Source organism: Diceros bicornis, chromosome 26 (genome assembly GCF_020826845.1).
Source record: "Diceros bicornis minor isolate mBicDic1 chromosome 26, mDicBic1.mat.cur, whole genome shotgun sequence".
In the NCBI taxonomy this organism is placed as follows: Eukaryota; Metazoa; Chordata; class Mammalia; order Perissodactyla; family Rhinocerotidae; genus Diceros; species Diceros bicornis.
In genome coordinates, this window is record NC_080765.1 from 44,677,074 (window position 1) to 44,698,016 (window position 20,943).

The 20,943-nt window shown below is 46.8% G+C and overlaps 1 protein-coding gene across 3 annotated transcripts in view; it reads left to right on the plus strand.

The window, feature by feature from the left end:
- CREBBP (CREB binding protein) overlaps nucleotides 1-20,943 on the plus strand; it is a 132,157-nt gene that overhangs the window by 106,573 nt on the left and 4,641 nt on the right. For 2 of the 3 annotated variants that reach the window (XM_058570167.1, XM_058570166.1), the window contains 11 exons: nucleotides 2,676-2,786; nucleotides 4,307-4,363; nucleotides 7,594-7,671; nucleotides 7,988-8,055; nucleotides 12,901-13,051; nucleotides 13,437-13,583; nucleotides 14,249-14,362; nucleotides 15,495-15,660; nucleotides 16,007-16,174; nucleotides 19,635-19,796; nucleotides 20,208-20,489. In XM_058570167.1, coding sequence (XP_058426150.1) covers nucleotides 2,676-2,786; nucleotides 4,307-4,363; nucleotides 7,594-7,671; nucleotides 7,988-8,055; nucleotides 12,901-13,051; nucleotides 13,437-13,583; nucleotides 14,249-14,362; nucleotides 15,495-15,660; nucleotides 16,007-16,174; nucleotides 19,635-19,796; nucleotides 20,208-20,489 — 1,504 coding nt within the window. The remainder of the gene's footprint in view (nucleotides 1-2,675; nucleotides 2,787-4,306; nucleotides 4,364-7,593; nucleotides 7,672-7,987; nucleotides 8,056-12,900; nucleotides 13,052-13,436; nucleotides 13,584-14,248; nucleotides 14,363-15,494; nucleotides 15,661-16,006; nucleotides 16,175-19,634; nucleotides 19,797-20,207; nucleotides 20,490-20,943) is intronic. The other variant, XM_058570168.1, reaches the window with a different exon arrangement.

The window sequence follows — 20,943 nt, forward strand, 5'->3', positions numbered from 1 at the left end:
CATCAAATGGCTTCCTTCACACAAGGCAGAATGTCAGCTAGGCTTTTAACAGTTGAAAAGTGAACTTCTGAACCATTTGTATTTCCAGTGTGAATAAAGTTTGGACTAGGTAATAAGATAGGGATAATCTGGCATTAACATCTGTCACCCAGTGATTGCCAGGATGGTTTCAGCCGATTTGGCTAGATGGGTGACCGTGCCCTCTCCTGTGGGTCGTCATCTCTCAGAAGGGTACTGAAGTGAGGCGCTGGGCCCCCGCCCTCTCCCCTTCTTAAACCTGAACAGATTTGACTCTCCGATGTCTCTGGCATTGCTTTAGGACAGGCATTAGAGTGTATTAACTATCTGTTCCTCCAGTTTCTGACCCTGAGGTTCTTCAGGGATGGAAGTTAGTTACACACAGAGCGTAGGTTTCTGTGGCCACTCCAGGGCTGCTGTTCAGCCGTTAGTGCTTCATTCTGGGCCAGTTTCCTCCACTGGAAAATGCTGAATTTATGATTCTTGTTTCCTGGAGGTTGCTGGAGTTAATGTCCTGCTTGAATAAAAGCTAAGAATTTGCCCAGGATTTTAAAACTGTTTACGCTCACGTAATTATCATGGAAATTCCATTTCAGAATGTGTTCAGGGTCCTCTTGGCTATCTTGCAGTGGCTGATGTGTGATCTTAAAATGAACTGGAACACTCAATTCCAAGTTTTATTTTTAGAAGGGAACTATTTGGCATTGAGGGGATATCTTTTTTGCATATTCTTCTGGTTGCCACTGAGGTAGTTTATCGTGCCTCTACTTTAGTTCTTTCTTGCTGCTGCTTATCGTGCCCTCCTGCACATGGAAATTCTTCTTACTATGTGATTTCAAGGCTCCATAAGAATATATACAAAATAATGAATATTATTGCTCTAGTTCATTCAGAAAAAAAGATAGTTTTTTTTAAAAAAACAGCAATGTTGATTTGTTTGTTCTGGTCAGAGTATTTAATCTTGGCAGAATTCATTGATTGAATTAGTCCTAAATAAACTGGTCCCAGCAAGAAATGTTCATTAATCCAGTTGCTACTCACAGTGAATCTGTCATGTTCCTCATCAACAAACTGAAAAATTGGGTAATCTTGAGATGTGTGCATGCTGTAAAGTTTTATGCTTTTAATTTACTGTATGTGTTTAGTTAGTGGAATATAGCAGACAGAATGCTCAATGTGTTTAGTTAAGATTAGAAGTAGAAACTTGTGGGGGATCTATTTTAGTGGTAATGAAGACAAACTGGCCAGGCGGTGGCCTAACCCTCAGCCGTTTGTCGCCGTGTGTGCGTGAGTGAGTGAGACCGCCAGCTGCTGCGTCTCCTTCTGCACTTGTTGGTTCAGTGTGGTGCTCTGAGTCTCGTCACAGTGTCTGTAACACTAATCCTCTTGGCATCTTGTAGATGCAGTTTCGAGCACTAAAACCGCATTTTATTGTGCTGCCGTCCGCTACCTTATACTCATCCTTTTTGCTTGTATAATTCACCTCCATTCAGCTTGTTTATTTTTACAGTATTCTTGTGTGCCCATCTTGTTTTATGCAGCATCAGTCTGCATTTTTGTTTATTTCTCATTCGTGTCCTTTCCAAACATTTAATAGTTTTTATTTTAATTGTTTTTATTTGATAGCTTGAGCCCAGGCTCTATATTATCGTATAAGAAATTGGGGTAATGGATAATTTCTCAAATGCAGATTGTGCTTTAAAGATTAACTCTCTAAATTTGCTTAACTTGGATTGTCACCAAGTCAGAGCAGTCAATCACTGAGTATCTCAGATTGATGAATGATTGGTCCCAGTACCAAAAAGTTTAAATCAAAGCTTAGAATTCAATTTTAAAAGTCTTTAAGATTGGTCATGGATTTCCATATATTGTATTGCTTATACAATATATCACATTTTTTTCTCTGTATATTCTTATTGATAAATGGCTGGAAAGTGTTTGACCCCAACTACATTTCTGTTAAATGTTTGTCTAGAGTATGGATTTGGTTTCATTTGTATTGTAACCCAATTAACCAAGTGATTAACGTGAGAAAAATTACAGGAAAAATTAAAACCAGTTCTGAGTGCTCAACATTTTTGTATCTTTAAAGATCTGGCTTAATACTGGAAATAAAATCTCTGAATTGCTGTCAAGCATAAATTTTCTGTTTTGAAAAATAAAGCTATTTCAGTTTAAATTGCTTTTTTAAGGCCTTTTGTTAGACTGTTTTGTTCAAAGTAAATTTTTTCCATCTCAAACCCTGGAGTTATATTTGATTTTCTCTAAGTAATAACAAAATTCAAACTCCTAAATTTAGCTCCTTGCAATTTTAGTATTAACAATTCCTTGAAAACATTTGCATCTTGGAGCTGGCCCCAGCCCAGTCGTTGTTAGTGATGATGGCCTGTGATGTGTACAATGAGACCGAATGCTAATCAATGCTTTGCCTTGGCTTTCTGCTCTGTGTTGTCTTGGTGTTTGCGTCTTACCTCCATGTCTGTGCTGTGTTCCCTTCCCTGTTCTCTAATCCTGCCCCTCCCCACCTGCCCCTCTTCCTTCCATTGTCCTCACTGACCCATCAATCAACCAACAACGCCCCCCCTTCGTCGTGGTGATCTGCCCTGCTCTGATTGGTGGCTTCGTTGCTTGGGTGGCTGTGTGTTATGATGGACCAGTTCACCCAAGTATGGCCTTCTTGCTGACAGGTATCATTTCTGTGAGAAGTGTTTCACAGAGATCCAGGGGGAGAATGTTACCCTGGGTGACGACCCTTCACAACCCCAGACGTAAGTATCATCCTGTCATTTTTCTCGGGGGTGACTCTTAATTGTTTTTTTCTTCTTGTCCATGATTAAAAGGGAAGTACCACTGCCTTTTTGACTTTTGTGTAGTATATTTTTTCCTGTTAGCTATGCCCATGTTCATGCTTTAAACTGTAGCTATTTTAACTGAACACTCTTCAAGACTATGATCCACTAGCCCCCACTGCAGTTCACTAGTCTCTCTCCACCTTGCTCTGTCTCTTCTTTTAAAACACTTGCTTTTTCCTGGTAGCTCTCAACCTCCATTGGGGGAAATTGTAAATTTTCATTTACACCTAAAAAACCAGGTAACCCTATTCACAAAACTGGCAGTAGCAAAAAATGAGTCTTCTGTGCATTCCCTATCTTGAGCATTTAGTCAATCTCCCTCTGAAACCCCCATCCTTTAAGTTGTGGAGGTAGTAGAAGGCAGATGATGAGATCCCAAAGTGTAAATGTGTCTCCTTCCTCCTGGAGGCTTGACTCTTGGTCACTGGCTCCAACACGGACAGACATGAGTTGGTTCATTCCTTTCTTCACTGAGTTCACCTTTTCCTCCCTGAGGCTTATCCTCTGATGGAGTTACTTTTGAGTGGCCAGACTGTCAGAATGTGGCAAGAAAAAGCACATCCACAGATTGGGTGGTCAACTCATTTATATGCTTGAGATACCTAAAAACCTGCCAGCCAATATATCTGCCCAGGACTGCCAGCGTTTTGTGGTTCTCTTTTCTTCTGACTCTGCCATGATTACTGCCACCCTGGGAAGTCTACTAGTGTGGCTGTCCCCCATGGAAGCAGTTTGCAGCAGTGTTGGACACTTATTCTGCACCTCAGATTTACTTCATTCATATGCAGAACAAACCATAGCCACTTGTAAGACATACACACCAAAACGACAGAAATTCTACATATTCCATTTATTTTTATATCCCTTGTCTTAATTCTTTGGTCCAATTGTGTGATTAATAACTGGATTGTATAATACCATGAATCAGAAATAATTCACATATACACTGATCATAACAAAAAGACCGTAGAAACCAAATACTTAGCGCTTTAAGAATAAGTAAAATATCCCCAAGTAGATGGTGACCTTGTGTCATTGAGGGAATATTGTAATTACAAGAATTGGTTATACCAATATTGGTCAAATTCTGTAGCTGTTCACCATGTAGATTTGATTGAAAACTAACAGGTTAGAATCTCAACACAATTTTACCATCATATTGTAACTAGTCTTAATGAAATCTTGTAATAAGTGCTGATGATAGTTGGGAGGAAATATTCCAAGGAAGAGAGAAAAATAAATGGTAGTGCTTTCTGTGGAAGTCAGTTTTCTATGTTCATGCCATCATTACATCTACTTAAGATTTCAGCTGACCATCATTTACTTTTTATTTGAAGAACTAGTCACAGAATAATATCCCAGAGACCCTATAGCTTATACTCAACAGATAAATTTAGTTAAGTGACTTTTTTTTCTTTATTTTTTTTTCAAACAAGAACAATTTCAAAGGATCAGTTTGAAAAGAAGAAAAATGATACCTTAGATCCTGAACCGTGAGTATATGGCTATTTCTTTCTGACTTTTAGTTTCAGATCAGCAAAGTTCCTCCTTCTGATTGGATTGTGGGAGAAGACATTGAAAATACGTTGCCCTGGGTGGAATTTATTCTGTGAAGTTATTTCAGATATGGATTCTTTTTTTTTACTCACACAAAATATGTATGTCTCTGTAGCATGCTTTCTGGTTACTGAATTCTGACAATGATAAGATTAGAAGGAGGTTTTGGTTCTGTTAGAATCCCTCTAATAACTTGGTCATCCATGTCTTTAAGAAGCCATTTAGGGCCAGCCCCATGGCTTAGCGCTTAAGTGCGCGCGCTCCGCTGCTGGCGAGCTGGGTTTGGATCCCGGGCGCGCACCGACGCACTGCTTCTCCGGCCATGCTGAGGCCGCGTCCCACATACAGCAACTAGAAGGATGTGCAGCTATGACATACAACTATGTACTGGTGCTTTGGGGGAAAAGTAAATAAATTAAAAAAATTAAAAAAAAAAAAAAAGCCATTTAGTGTGAATCTTCAGAGACCAAAGGTAGGAATATTTGGTGGAGTAGTGCTAGTATCCGTTAAAGGGAAATTTCAGAAGGAAAACCTCTCAGAAACCACTTTCTAAAAATAAACAATGGGAAGCTTGTTGTATGTTCTTGCCTCTGTCACTGGTGCGGTATATTTTCAAAGGCTGTTGTCAAGTACTTTACTTTCCTCCAGTGATCGGTGAGAATGCTGTATTTGCAAAGTTTGCTTTGTGATAGCCCCTAAAGAGGCTCCAGAGTTCCTTCAGTCTGGTGGCCCCTCCCAGGTCCCCAAAGCCGAGTCCTGGGGGCACCCCAGTATGTGGAGACGCCACTGTGTTCTGTCACTGTAGTGAATGCCCACACAGGGCTGCATGGTGAGCGCAGGCTCCAGCACCACTGGGTGTTGGGGAGTTGTGAGTGTGGTGCGTCCAGAGCTGAGAAACAGGTCCTTGCCTCCTGGGCCCCGACCCCTCAGCTCCAGGGAGGCCAGTCGCCGCAGTGGAAGACACAGACTTTCCATCTAGGCCTCATTTTGAAACTTCACTTTCCTGTTGAGAGCTCAGTCTCTCCTACTAACAGTGCCAAGTGGAGGCACGTTGGTTACTAGAGCCCAAGCCTCAGTAGAGTGCCTGGTGCATGGGGAAGTGCCCCCGTGTCTTTAACAACCAGTGGGTTGTTTGTCCTGGTCATCTGTGTCCCTGTTCACATCATGTCCTCCCCTGGACAGTTTTTCAGTTTCACTGCGATTTATGTTCACTTTTTGATTTCAAAATACATTACATTGAAATACTAGGTGCCAGGCAGTGGGGAATACAGGGATGAATAAGGGAGGGGTGGCTCCATCCTTCAGTTATTCTTCTTCCAGGAGAAGAGACAGATGGATCATAGCGCAGAGAGCAGGAGGCAGTAAGGTGGTCCAGAAATGAAGGGCCCCGGCCTGGGCAGAGCGGCGTCCTAGAGAAAGTGACACTTATCTGGAAACAGGTGTTGGGGGAGGGGCAGAGTATCACAAAGGAAAGAAAGAACACAGAATGTTCAACGACACTACAGTACCGACACTACAGGTGAGCGCCAGTAGTCGGCAGGTAGGGAGTGTGGACGGAGCCCCACAAAATGAGGAGGCATAGGGCACTCGGTTCTTTGACATGTAGATTTCCTCCTGTACGTGCTGCAGTGGTTTGAAGGACGTCATTAGTTTCTGTTCTGGAAAGAGCCCCCTGGATCTGTGAGGTGGATTCATCAGGAGAGGGAAGGACTTTGCTCCCTAACAGGGAGACTAGTTAGGAGACTTAGAGGGGCAACTGGGCAGGAGGTGGAAGCCTGACCTAAAGGAGGACCTGGGGGAGAAGAGGCCACACCGTAGGGTGAGGGAAGGGCCCGTCTAAGTGGTGGCTTAGGTAAGTGCATGAACAGGAAACACAGGAAGAGGAGGCAGGCCATTGGTTAATAATAGGAGTGAGGAGAGCTCGAAATTCAAAGTTGATAGAATAGGGTCTAGAACTTAAGTATATCATATTTTTTTTTATTTTCCTCTTCCCTGATGTGGGAGGGCAGAGTTGAGAATGGGTATCTTTGGAGCAGGCACAGAAACTGAGGGAGTTGTTGCCTGCTGACCTTTTAACTTCTTAACCCAGGGGATGAGCTCAATTGCTGAGATTTCAGAGAAGGCGCTGATTGAGGGTGATGCAGCACTTGAGGAAGGAGCGAAGGTTGGGAACAGCCATTGTAGAGAAGGGCGGGGTACGACAGCACAGGGCTGGAGAATACTGGAGGACAACCAATTAGTGGTGCTGCTGTTTTGCACGGTTTTGTGTGTGTGTGTGTGTGTGTCCTTTTTTTCCTTCAACGGAACAGGTACAGGAGAGCTGGGTTCACTCGATTCATGGTTGAAGGCTTGCTCAGCAAGGGCAGTGGAAGGATCAGGGGCCAGGGACTCTATGGACAGTAGGCCAGAGCATACATCAGGTTCCAGGGCTCGTCATGTAGGCTGATAGGAAGAGCCTGAACCCTGGAGAGTTTGGGGCTTCCACAAGGTGTAAGTTTTAGTGGCGGTAAGAGAGTGGCTGAAAAAAGAGGTCTTGACCTTCAAGCATGTTGGCAATTAAGATTCCCAGATGAGGTAACAGCCCAGTTGAGCCACCTTGGGGGCTGTGGCGGAGGACGGGCTGTGCAGTGCGCCCCCTTGCTTCCCTGGCTTTCCTCGAATAAAGGCTGTCATTTCCCAGTCAGCTTGGCACTTCCCACCTTTGTCACTGACTCAGAGCAGACGCTTCCATGCCTAGGCTTAAGAGCAAGTGTTTATAACGCTGTTAAGTATTGTTCTCTGTTATTTCGGTCAGTTTAGGCATATGCTGTCACCTAGAGCAAGCATTGGTCTTGAAAATGTGTAGTAATATCAGAAATACTGACCTATAAAATATGCCTTTATCATAGAAATTTTTAAAAGTAAAGTTTCATTTCTGGTTGTAAAGGAGATTGGGAGAAAAAAGGAGTGAGACATTTGTACAAAGAAGGACAGCAGTCACCTTTTCCTATAGAAAATTTCATACTGATGCATTTTTAAAATACAGCTGAGTCAATCAACAGGTCATTAATGCCACAGATAATCGACGTAATCAGGAGGAGGCGGTGTGAGCACAGTGCACAGGCTCCTGCAGACTACTACGCTGTGGGTTCCGTGTATGTTACAGCGTGCTTTCTTTGTCTTCCAGTTTTGTTGATTGCAAGGAGTGTGGCCGGAAGATGCATCAGATTTGTGTTTTACACTATGATATCATTTGGCCTTCAGGGTGAGTAATTTCCTGTGAGCTTGGAAAGGGGAAACCAGCTCTGCACAGAGTGGACTCCTGCTGCTGCTACTGCTGCTGCGTTTCATTCATTGTTGTCAGCCTGAATCAGCAATTAAGATGGATGGCAGTTGGTTCTAAATTTAAGTTTTAAGTGTTTGCCCGCTGTAGGAATTGTAAACTCAAAGCAGTCTGCCTCTTCGCTGTTGTATAATGATGCGATTTAAACTGCCAATGATGTATTTTAGTGCTACATTTCACTGGTTTGGCAACATATACTGTTTTATATAATCTGATCACACCCATTATTTGTTTGCAGCTTTGTGTGCGACAACTGCTTGAAGAAAACTGGCAGAACTCGAAAAGAAAACAAATTCAGTGCTAAGAGTAAGTTGTGGAAGGATTTCTGTTTTGTGCTGTGTCTATTGTAGAAACTTATATAAATTTTCCCAGTCTTCCTTTGGTTCCTCTCAACACCTGGCTTTAGAGCTCACTTGTTCAAGGTTTTTATCTGTGAGTTTGTTTTCTAATACTTTGTGTTTTTCTTGTCTTACCCTTAAAGAAAATCATTTGGCTTGATCTTTATATGAAAGTCAACTTTATGATCAGTCTGTGTTTTAGATGGAAGTTTAGAAAGCTTAGGTATATAGTAAACTTTGTTACTTCTGAGAGAGAAAATTTGTCAGCAGGTACTTCTCAAGTAGCTTAGAAATAACCCCTCCTCCCCCCACAACACAACACCCATACTGACGTCCTGTTGTGACCAGCACACTAAGCCGTGGGCCCATGTACAGGTGGCCATTTGCCTGTCAGGAGGTGTGGACCCTGCTGTTGTGAGGCAGCAACCCTCTCGGGCCGGCTGGGAATCGGCCACTGTCCACCCAGGACTGGCGGAGCCTGGTGTGCATGAAGACTTGGACATGTCGCTCCTGTGTTTAGAGCAGCTGCTGTTGTCCATACATAAGTAAGGGAGCAATCTTTTGCTCCTAGAAGTGACTTTTCATAGGTGGTCTTGATGTTTTTAGAGGTAGCATTCTTTTCAAAAGTGTATAATATGTAATCTTTGTCAACTCAGCTCTCAAGTGCTGGGGACCACCTTCTGCAGCGTGTCGTTGGCGGACTGTCCTTCTGCAGAGTTAACAGTAGACCTGAATAAGAGTAAGAAAGCTGCCTGCAGTGGTGCCTCCAAAGCTCACTTACGTAGTTCTCTCTGCAGCTCCTGCTTTTCTCCGGCAGGACAGGTGACAAGCACACTGCTCAGGGCATCCCCAACAAGAGCCAGGCCGTCTGAAGAGCTGAGAGTGGAAGAGATGGGATGGAGGGAGAGGTCATGTACTGGGGGGAAGGAGGGCAGGGAAGCAGGCAAGGAGGAAGCCACTCTGTAGGCTTCCAAGTCAGTGTTAATTCAAGTTCCAACTCTGTCGTTACCAAAATCCACAGTTATCCTGTCACTTAAACTCACTCTTGTAAGACCTTTTGAAATATTGGTGAACGCACTGACTATTGTAATATTTCTCTTTAGATTAGGGTTTCTCAACTGAGCCACTGTTGACATTGGGGCCAGATAATTCTTTGTTACGAGGGCTGTCCTGTACTTTGTAGCATTTTAGCAGCATCCCTGGCCACTGTCCACTAATGCCAGTAACACTACCCCCACCCCCCATGAGTGGTGGCCATCAGAAATATCTCTCCAAACATTGCCAAATGTTCCCTGGAGGACGCAGTTGCCCCAAGTAAGAAACCCTGCTTTAGAGGATCCATTCTGAGGGACATCACTAAAGCAGTCAGCAACTGAGAAACAGTTCTCTTGGCCAAAGCTTCAGTGACCAAAACAGAATTGCCCGAAGAGCTAGGCCTCAATAGAAGTGTCCTTGTGGCTGGAAGGGACAGAGATGGAGGTGTGGGGGCTGGTGCAAGAGCCCAAGAGCTGGCCCAGCCCCACCCCCACCCTGTGTCCAGAGCATGGTGGGGAAAGACATGTGGACCTTTGTTAGATGAGCTTTAAAGATCTAGAGGATTCACTTACAGAGAAGAACCTTAGAAGCCTAGTGGTTCAAACAAAAAACACTCATTTTTTGTTTGATCATGTATTAGCACAGTCGTTGCAAGTGTCCACAGGGCACTAAGGAAAGGTTACTTCATTCGTACTTGCACTGACTTAGAGTTGACAGTACCTTCCAGCTGTTGGTCAGTGAATGAATCTCAGTGACTGACCATCTACCCAAACCCCCACCACCACCACATACCACACACAACTCAACTCAGGTGGTTAAAGGGGAAAAGGAAACAACTACAAATGCATTCGAGATTGAGTAAGACAGTGTTTCTACTGTGCTATGTTATGAAAAGTCTTCCTAAAAAAGATACAGCCGGAGGTCAGAAAGCAAAAGGCTGAAGGATTTGATCACATAAAGAGAAATAAAAGACCTCCATCACACAACTGGGTGAAAATGTACACTGAATGCCTGGGGGGTATGGTTTAAAGTGTTCATTTTAGACTCAGCAGTTCCACTTCTATGCATGTGTCCTACAAAGATCTTTGCAATTCGTGTAAAGGCGCGTACAGGACGTACACTGCAGCACGGTGTGGGGTGATGTGATGGGAAGGTGGAAACGAGTGGCTGAAAGGATACAGCTGCTCTATGGGCAACTGGGAAGCGGTGTAAGAATGAGGCAGAGCTGTGTGTGCTGAATGGAAAGAGATCTGAGACCTGACATCCAGGGCAAGGGCCTGCTGCATAGATATCCGTGTGGCCTGAAACACACGTTCACGTGCTCGCCACACAGATGAGAATAGCCCTTCTTTAATACATGTCCACGTGCCACACGGATGAGAATAATCCCCCAGGAAAAACTGCATCCCCAGTGTTCATATCTCTAAGCACCTGCTGGCTGCTCTCCACATTTTCACTGTGACTTCCTACTCACAGGGGACATGGGGGAGTGCCTCTCCAGCCCTCTTAACATCTTCACAGTGCTCAATTTGATGCCTCTAATGAGATTGTGAAAAACTGTCTCCTTTAAATGTCTGCTTTTTAGTACAGATAATTCAGGTGATTTGAAGAAAAAAGTAAAGAGCTAATTTTAAAGGTTTCTTTATGCCCCTTGCGATTTGAAAATCATAGTGTGTGGGGTCATATTTTCACAAGGGAAGGGGAATTCCCTGCAAGGTGGCCCTTCTTAGCTGTGTCCTCCCTTTCTGAATTGGAAGCTACCTCATGAGGGAACAAAACTTGCTCAGCAGTGGTGCACATGGGGCCAAGAATGTGTGAGAATTTTCTTGAGGGGCTTCACAAAGAATAGATGAGATGGCCTGTGAGTCCTTTTGCACCTAATTCTGTATTTTTTAGGATGGTTGTCTCAGCAATGTGGAGTGTGAAATATAAGGGGATTCAGAGCGTGACTGCACAGCTGTGTAAAGTGTACATCTTCATCAACGTGTGAAAAAAATCGTAAATCCACTCCCCCTCATTTTTGTAGCTTTTCAAGTTTGTTTTTTTTGTTGGTTTTCTTTTTGGTGAGGAAGATCAGCCCTGAGCTAACATCCGTGCCAACCCTCTTTTTGCTGAGGAAGACTGACTCTGAGCTAACATCCATGCCGATCTTCCTCCACTTTATGTGGGACGCCACCACAGCATGGCCTGACAAGCGATGTGTCAGTGTGCACCCGGGATCCAAACCCAGGCCACCAGCAGTGGAGCGTGCTCACTTAACTGCTATGCCATGGGGCCGGCCCTCAAGTTTTTATTTTTCTAAGGGGTTTTTATTTTATTACCATTTATTTTATTACCACTGTAGTGTTTTCTTTTAAAATCACTTCAAGGGGCCAGCCCCGTGATGTAGTGGTTAAGTTCGCGCACTCTGCTTCGGCGGCCCGGGGTTCATGGTTTCGGATCCCAGATGCGGACCTACGCACTGCTTATCAAGCCATGCTGTGGCGGCATCCCATATAAAGTAGAGGAAGATGGGCATGGATGTTAGCTCAGGGACAGTCTTCCTCAGCAAAAAGAGGAGGATTGGCAACAGATGTTAGCTCAGGGCTAACCTTCCTCACCAAAAAAATAATAATAATAATAAATAAATAAAATTTTAAAAATAATAATAAAATCACTTTTGAGGTATAACTTACAAAAAAAGCTCCACCATTTGTATGTTTATTGCAGAAAAATGAAATTTAGAAAGTCTCAATTATCCAGATATTTCTTGACCTCAGTAAGGAATCTTCTAAAGTCCCAAATAGCTTTTTTAAAAATTTCTAATTAATGCAGTAAATATTAAAAAATCAATAAATATAAAGTTATTTCTAATTAATGCAGTAAATATTAAAAAATCAATAAATATAAAGAAGAAAACTTCTTTAAAATCCCATCATGTGTGAGTACTCACTGTTGACCTTGTGCAGCTTTCCCTTCCAGTCTTTTCCCCACATGCTGTGACTAAGGTTTTACCTCTGGGTAGCCTGCCGTGTGATCCTGTCACAGTGGTCATGCCTGAGGCCATCCCTGGGAGAGGGAGGGTGCAGAGGTGTGAGGAGCCCGCCCCGGAATGGTATACAGTGTCGCGCTCCTGCCATGATTGGAACAGCACTCACAGGGGGCCGTAGCTCTTGGCTGCGTGCTTGCTTAGTTGGTGGTGGAATGTGTCCTGTCTTGATTCTGCGGCAAGACTCTCCTCAGAGCTGGGCAGAAAGGAGAGAGCGGGTCACAGAACGCATTTGTACCGTCTGTCCCCGAGGCTATGCCGGCTGTGCCCTCCAGGGAAAGCAGTGGCAGGCTCCCCGTTTCCATTAGTTTCTCAAGTGTGGATTCCGGCGCAGGGCACAGCTGTGGCACTGAGCGGCCACATGGGAGTGCCCAGAGCCAGATTCCTGCCTCGCCGGGGCCTGGGTGTGGGGGGCAGAGGCTGGATGGGCACCTGCTTTACGCCACAGCCTGTCTTTCAGATTTGGGTCCGCCTTCACGGCTCTTCTTCCTCTTAGGGTTAGAAAAGGATGGAAATATCTGGGCACTTGACAGCAGTTTTCAGAGTGTGGAGGGAGTGCTTGAGATTCCAAGTCCCTGTTTCCCTCATGAAACGCCCACCTCATGGACAGACTAGCTCCCTTCTGGGTTTGGGGAATGTTAATCCTTAAACTAGCAGAGTGCCCTCAAAGAAGAAGGGGGCTTCTGTGGCTCAGCCATCTCCTCCACAGCCTTTCTGGAGCCCTCTCACCTGTCCTTCTGGACTTTCCAGGATTGCAGACCACGCGATTGGGAAACCACTTAGAAGACCGAGTCAACAAGTATTTGCGGAGACAGAATCATCCTGAAGCTGGTGAGGTGTTTGTCCGAGTGGTGGCCAGCTCAGACAAGACCGTGGAGGTCAAGCCCGGGATGAAGTCACGGTTTGTGTGCAGACGTTGTGCTGTTTTCTAGAACGTTGTCCCAGTGACCACCCCCCCAGGTTAACAAAAGCCTGGCTTTCTGGCGAGCCTTGAGAGTTTGCATACTTTAAAGGCTTTTCAGCAGTTAACGTGTAGCCAGCCCTTCGCTCAGTATCCCAGATTCATCAAGGGAGGTAAAATTCCCGACCAAGTGGAACAGTGGCACAAAGAATGGGATTGTAGCTTCGAGCTGCCTGGACTCGTGGGAAGAGGTCTGGGCCAGTAGTCAGAAGAGGTGACCAGGCCTTTAGCTCTTCTGCACAGAGCAGATTTAGACCAGCAGGTCTCGTTTGTAAAGCGCCTTGTGAACAGTGACACGTGCAAACATCAGGCTCTTTTATTTCAGGTTTGTTGATTCTGGGGAAATGTCTGAATCTTTCCCATATCGAACCAAAGCACTCTTTGCTTTTGAGGAAATTGATGGAGTGGACGTGTGCTTCTTTGGGATGCATGTGCAAGAATATGGCTCTGACTGCCCCCCTCCAAACACAAGGTAGGCCTCCACCTTCTTTGAGGGTGTCTCACTTGACGTGCTGTGCTACAACAGACTGAGGCTCTAAGTGTCTTAGAGAACCCGTGTGCTTTAGAGCTGGGTTTAAATAAAATGAGCCACGCTTAACCAACTGAACTAGTTAGTTTAGTTTTCCGCTAAGCCAGTGGGAAGTGAAGGGTTTTGATGACTGTCAAGCATGTTTTGTGTTGGGAGTACACGCAGGCCCCCGTCCTGGTCTTGCTGTTGTCCTAGTCTTACCTGGGGCAGGCAAACCTACAGAGGACGGGGTGAGGACCGCCTCATGGGCCCAGGCATTCTTTGATGCACTTGTGAAAATGAAGTACCTCTGCCAAGAGTTATTCCTGTTCAGTTAAGAATCTAGGTAAGAGGGAATTGAAAGTGGCTTTCCTTAGTTTGCCCTGATCTTTCCGTGGTTCTCCATGGTGAGTGGTGCCACTGCTGCCTAGTTCAGCAGTGAAATTGAGTTCCATTCTGTGGGTTGATGGCGGCGGATGGTGATGGCAGTTTTCGCATGTCCTTTTTGTGGCCAGTGTAAATGCCATCACAACAGAATTTATTTCTGCGGCTTTTTTTGGATGCTAGGGTTTGGTTTCGAGTTTGGGGATAGCCTGAACTTTCAGTAAATTCCTCCTTCCCTCCCCCAGGCGTGTGTACATATCTTACCTGGACAGTATTCATTTCTTCCGGCCCCGATGCCTCCGGACAGCCGTTTACCATGAGATCCTTATTGGATATTTAGAATATGTGAAGAAATTAGGGTGAGTTTCATTCAGATTTTTCAGAACTAATAAAAACTCCATTTTTAATTTTCACTGCATATTTATTTTGTGAAACAACAAGTATTTTTTAAAGTTTTATATGTTTTTATTTTAACATCCTCAGAAGGATTCAGAAGTCTCCAAAGCCCCCCTTTCCAGCTGCTTTCTTAGGCCGTGCTGACTGGGGCATCTCAGCACAGTGCATGCACTTCCCTGCTTTCTACTTTCTCTTCATTCTTTTTCCTTCCTAGTCTTTTTTTTTTTTTAACTTTATTGAGGCATATTTTATGTATCATAAAATTCAGTTATTTCAGGTGTACACTTCGGTGATTTTTAGTAGCTGTACCAAGTGGTGCAGCCATCACCATACATCAGTTCTGGCACATTAGCATCCCCCCAGTAAGACCCCCATGCCCATTTGCTGTTAATCCCTGTCCCACCCCTGCCCCCAGCAACCACTAATCTACTTTCTGTCTCCATAAATTTGTCTTTTCTGAACATTTTGTATAAGTGGAATCCTACAAGATGTGGTCTCATGCATCTGGCTTCTTTCTCTATCTCTATTTTTATGTTCTAGATCTGTCACATTGCTTTCCCAAATTTGAAAAAGTGAGAGGTATTTGATTGAAGTGTCTTGAACAGAATGAATGAGATTTATTTTGACTTGAACCCCTTAGAGAGAAATACCCAGCTGCCTTTCCAATGCATGGGGAAAGTAGATGGGAGATTCAGTGCCTCCCTGGGTATAAGCCATTCGATGCACCTAAGGAGTCACTGTCTTCCCAGGCTCCCTCCTGTGCTTACAGGTTCCCTTGCAGCCTCGGCCCCTGCTCGACGTGCACGGCCCTGAGAGGGCCGATTTCCAGGCGTGCCTTATCTTAGGGCCGATTTCCAGGCGTGCATTTGCACGCTGTAGAGATTCAGCCTTACTCACGCACCTGCCCCCCAATACCCTGGCCTGGAACCTCTCTAAGCCTCTTACACATTCTGCCGCAAGCATTGTGGTAATTTCTCTATTTTCTTTATAATTATTTCCATCCTTGCTCTGGTCCCTGTTCCTCAGCTGTTACTCCTTGAAGGCAGGGATGATTTCACTCACCACTTTAGTCTCAATTGTGTGTCTGTCCTGCAGGTATGTAACAGGACACATCTGGGCCTGTCCCCCAAGTGAAGGAGATGACTACATTTTCCATTGCCACCCGCCTGATCAAAAAATCCCGAAACCGAAGCGCCTGCAGGAGTGGTACAAAAAGATGCTGGACAAGGCATTTGCAGAGCGGATCATTCATGACTATAAGGTACCCGGTGCTGAAGGAGGGCGTGTGCTAGCTTCATCACCACCGATTCAGCTTCATGTACCTTCCTCTCGCACTCACATCACATATGGTAGAATTATATTCACTCATGAGGATTAGAAAGCAAAAAAAAAATAAAAACATAAAATAAAAATGTAGAAGCATCTTGTCTGTGGTCTATCAAGATTTTTGTTGGCAATCTGAAAGCAGTACCGTCGCGGTGCCTGTTGAAATCGGCTGACCTCAGCCGACCATGCACCGTGGAAACACGCACCATATCCTTCCTCTCCAGCATTGTGGCCCTGGCACCGCCCCCTTATCTCACTGCTCTGTTTTGTTCACTCTCCAGGATATTTTCAAACAAGCAACTGAGGACAGACTCACCAGTGCCAAGGAACTGCCCTATTTCGAGGGTGACTTCTGGCCCAATGTGTTGGAGGAGAGTATTAAGGAGCTGGAACAAGAAGAAGAAGAGAGGAAGAAGGAAGAGAGCACCGCGGCCAGTGAGACCACGGAGGTAAAGCTTACCCCCATCCATCCCGCGACCAGCCCTTGCTGGAGAGCCCAGTGGCCCAGCCGTGTGCGCTGAAGGCCACGTTCTGGCAGGTTGGGGAATGAACCTGTGCTGTTGGGTTCACAGGACGTGGCCTCCTTTGTCTGTGGTGGTATTTTTGTACATAGCCTCACCTCGTTACCGTCCACTGCAGTTCGAGACTGGGGTCTGGGGCTACAGCCCACACTGAGTGCTGGGCGTGCAGAGATGTAGGCTCTGGAGACACGTTACCTAGGAGAAGTGGACGGGAGGTGCTTGCTTTGGCATCTCTGGGCAGAACGGTCAGGGCTGAGACACAGAAAGCTGAGAGAGGAGGGCATCCTGCCAGGGAGCCCAGAACAGACGGAGATGGGTGCATCAAGGTCACAAACCAATCAGTTGATTTAAAATTATTTGAGGAGGAGACTCTTGGTTGCTAGGCCTTGTTCATTTGTGCTGTTAGTAACGAACCCCACCCCCCGCAGCTCTTCATGTGGCATTTGTGCATTTGGGCACTCACTCTGTTTACTAAGTCCCTGTTGGGCGCAGGCACCATCCTAAGCAATGCAGTGGAGAACAAAACAAAACCCATCCCTGCCCTCAAGGAGCGTCTATTCTAGTAGGAGAAACAAGAAAAATAAATGCATGCATGGTAGACTCTGAGATAGTGCTAGGAGCTGTGAAGAAAAGGAAGCACAGCAAAGAGGATGGATGAAGGGGCGTCCAAGAGGGCCTGTCTGGAGAGGTGGCCTCTGAGCAGACTGACCTGGTGAGAAGGAACCCAGAAGATCCAGGAGAAGGACTTTGCAGCAGTGGGAGGAGAAATGTAAGAGTCTGAGCTGGGAGCAAGTGTCCTGGTTTTGGGATGTCCCAAGTAAGAGATGATGGTGGTTTAAATTTGGTTGGTAGCTGTAGAGGCAGTGAAAAGTGTGTAGTATATTTTGAGAGTAGCAACCCCAGAACTTGGGCAGATCTTTGTGGTATGTGAGGGAAATCCTGAATCAAGGCTGCCTGCTCTGTCTGGGGCCTGAGCAGCTGAGTCAGTATTGCTACCCCTACAGGGGAGGCAGAGGGGAGAGGAAGAGAAGAGAGCATATTTGGGGGAAGAGGTCAAGAACTGGCTGTGGACATATTAATATTGAGATGTCTGTATTATCCAAGAGGAGTTGCGTACGACTGGGGCCCTCAGAGGAGTGCTCAAGGGGCTGTGTGTGGTGCTGGCGCTCAGAGCCAGGGGTCTGGAGTGTTGAGTGTCTGCACCACTGCTGCTGCCGCGTACACACCCGCTTGGCACACGTGTGATTTGCTAAGTGGCTGCTGTGTGCTAGGCAGTGCGCTTAGAGTGCATCGTTTTGCAAGACAGCATCCTAGCCCCTGCCAGAACGGAGAAAGCGTAGACGAGGATGTGACAGGTATTCTCGTCACAGGTGAGTCCCAAGAAGAGCTCGAGGGCTGGCGTTGTTTTCTGACTTCTGTTTGCTTGGGCCTCTCTGGAGGCAGGATCCAGCGTTGGGTGGTTGACGGCTTGAGAAGGTCCTCCTCAAGAGAATTCAGGAGGACATCTGGAGATCCTGCTTTTGAGCCAACCTTTGAAGGAGAGAGGGACCAGAGCTGTTGTGTGAACCCTGAGGTCCCTCTGTGTGTCTACCACTGCCAAACACCTAGTGATGGGAAGTGGCCTTGGCCTGAGTTGGAACTGCACATCCAGGGCTTGTGGAGGGCGGTGGGAGGATTGCGGCAAAGAGAGGAGACTGGACCCAGGTTGGAGGGTCTGTGCCCTGACCTCGGGGCTCCTGGTAGCGTGGCCCCTACTCCCATAGAGAGGGAGGGGCTCTGAGGGGGGATCGCAGGCCCCAGCTGTGTGCCCATCTGAGGAGGAATGCCTGCCTCTGGGGCTTTCTGAAGATAGAGAGAGACACAGGCTCACGCCTGAGCCAACCTTTACTGTACCGTGGACTTGCATGTGATGGAAAGAGCAGGATGCCTAGGTGGAGGATAGAGTCTCTGTTCTGTGTATCCAGTTCACAGAGACAGTGGGCGGGTCCTCCCCTTCCCCAGGGACACCTCAGTACCTCACCGCTCAATTACGGACAGCACTTGGGATGGAATACTACTTTGCCATTAAAAATAGTCTTCAACGGGGGGGCAATGGGGAAATACTTGGCAATAGTGTTCATTGGGGAAGAAACAGGATGCACCATTACGTGAGTAATCTCAGCTTTGTGAAGAAAAATCACATACACAAAGCAAATGTGCATAGGTGCAATTCCAAGAAGAAAAAACCAAAATGCTGTTGCTCTGGGTGGCAGAAAGTTTATTTTTCTCATTTAGATATATTTTCTAAATTTCGTGCAGTGAATTTATTTCTTTTATAACTTTCAAAATATAGACTGTTTTTTAGAACAGTTTAAAGGCTTACACCCTTGAGCAGATGGTATAGATTTTCTCTACTCCAGCACCATTCTCTCCTGCTCACATCTTACTTAGTGGGCTACATTCATTACAGTCGATGAACCAGCGCTGATAACATCTTTATTAACCAGAGTCCAAAGTTCAGAGTCCTTAGTCTTTACCAGTGTCCTTTTCTGATCTGGGCCCGTGCTGCATCACTTGTCAGGGCTTCTCGGCCTCTTCCTGGCTATTTCTCAGACTTCCCACGGTGGAGGGGGTGCAGCCCATCTTCCCCTAGAGTGAGCTCCTCTCGGCACACAGAGTCTCTTGGTAAAAACGAAGTTGTTTGGACCAGACCTGGTGAACGTTTCCACCTTGAAGCCTGAATGACTAAGAGCCTGAGTTCTTCCCAGAGTAGGAGCATTTTAACTGAAGAGTGGCACCCCCTTAGACTTAAGCCAGTTGAAGTGATAATGATGGGTTTCAGGCCTGCAAGGGCCTGGCGAATGGGAACAGGGGTGGGGAGACGTCCTATCCAGGCAGTGCCTTCTCCATTGACACCTTTCTTTTGTCGCCCCTGAGCACTCATGCACTGTGGATGTTTGGAGCCTTTCGCAAGGCAAAGCAGCAGCTGCTGAGCGTGTAGGATGTGGCACGGCGTTGCAGGTGTCCAGTAGAATAAAGGGGAACAATGAAAAATGGCTGCCACTTCCTTATTTGTTAGATTCCAAACTAGCATCCTGGGTATGTTCTTGCTCGAGAGGTGACATGATGTATGGCTGGCTTGGCACCAGCAGCACTTGCTTTAGGTTTCTGTGTTGCTTCGGTTCCCATTTGGTCCTGGCTGGTACAGGCCCTGCTTCTGTTCTCCTTACTTTTTCCTCAGTGGTCCCCTCCATTTACAGCCCATGTGCAGGCAGGGCTCTGCCTGGTGGGCTCCTGCCTTAGGCTGGGCTTCCTTGAGCCCCCACGCCTGGGAGCAGGGCATCACAACTCGATGCCGGGCGTGGGAGAGGAGGCTGGGCTTGTCTGACCGCTTCACTTGTTGTTGCAGGGCAGCCAGGGCGACAGCAAGAATGCCAAGAAAAAGAACAACAAGAAAACAAACAAGAATAAAAGCAGCATCAGCCGAGCCAACAAGAAGAAGCCCAGCATGCCCAACGTGTCCAACGACTTGTCCCAGAAGCTCTACGCCACCATGGAGAAGCACAAAGAGGTAGAGACGCAGGGCGGACGGGGGATCTGGTCCTCAGGGCCCCAGTGTTTATGCCCCTCCGGGGCTTCGAGATAAAGGGGGAGGAATTGCTGAGAAGCTGCAACTCTGCCCCTGGCCAAGAGGTGGGAGAAGGCGTGGTGGTGCTCCATTGGGTGCTCCTCATGGGTTTTGTGAGAGGACCAGCCCCAAGAAGGCAGAGCTAGCCAGTTGAGTAGCACCACACAGCATGTCACCAACTCAGTTCAACCCCCAGCGAGCCGGGAGCTCGACACACACCTGGGCCAACAGGTGTCGGGCTCAGCTGCAGTCTCAATTCTGTGGGCTAGGGTAGCCCTGGGCCTGCCGGGAGCGGCCCCTCCTCAGTGCCACGCCTTCTCTCGTGGGGCTGATGCCACCGATCTTCCCCTGCAGGTCTTCTTTGTGATCCATCTCCACGCCGGGCCAGTCATCAACACGCTCCCCCCCATCGTAGACCCCGACCCCTTGCTCAGCTGCGACCTCATGGACGGGCGCGACGCCTTCCTCACCCTCGCCAGAGACAAGCACTGGGAGTTCTCCTCCTTGCGCCGGTCCAAGTGGTCCACACTGTGCATGCTGGTGGAGCTGCACACCCAGGGCCAGGACCGCTTTGTCTATACCTGCAATGAGTGCAAGCACCACGTGGAGACCCGCTGGCACTGCACCGTGTGTGAGGTAGGCCTGCACCTCCCGCCCTGCTTGCCTGCAGGGGTGTCTGCATGCTGACCCCCCAGGCCAGGGGTTCCCTTGGCCACTCCCCAGACCTCTCCAGTCTGTGTATTTGCATCTCAGGTTGAACTATTAGATGGTTGGTGTTTTTTCAGGGCGAGGGGGGCATGATCAAATGAGAAAAGTTTATCTATCCACTGGTCCTCTTGGGGTGCTGGTTATGAGATTGGTGTTTCTGAGTTCACTCATGAGAGAATCCAACTCAACGTTGGCTGGGTTTGTGCTGCGTGTCCACCCCATGCTCAGCACTGGACGTCCAGGTGGGAAGTCAGTCTCCCTTCACAGAGCCTGGTCTAATCCTGTCCAAACTGAGCATTCCAGTGTAGCCATCGATGTGTGTCCAGGGTGCACTCGGCCCCTTGGCAGTAGGGGCTGGTGCTGCGGGGAGGTAGGGAGCATC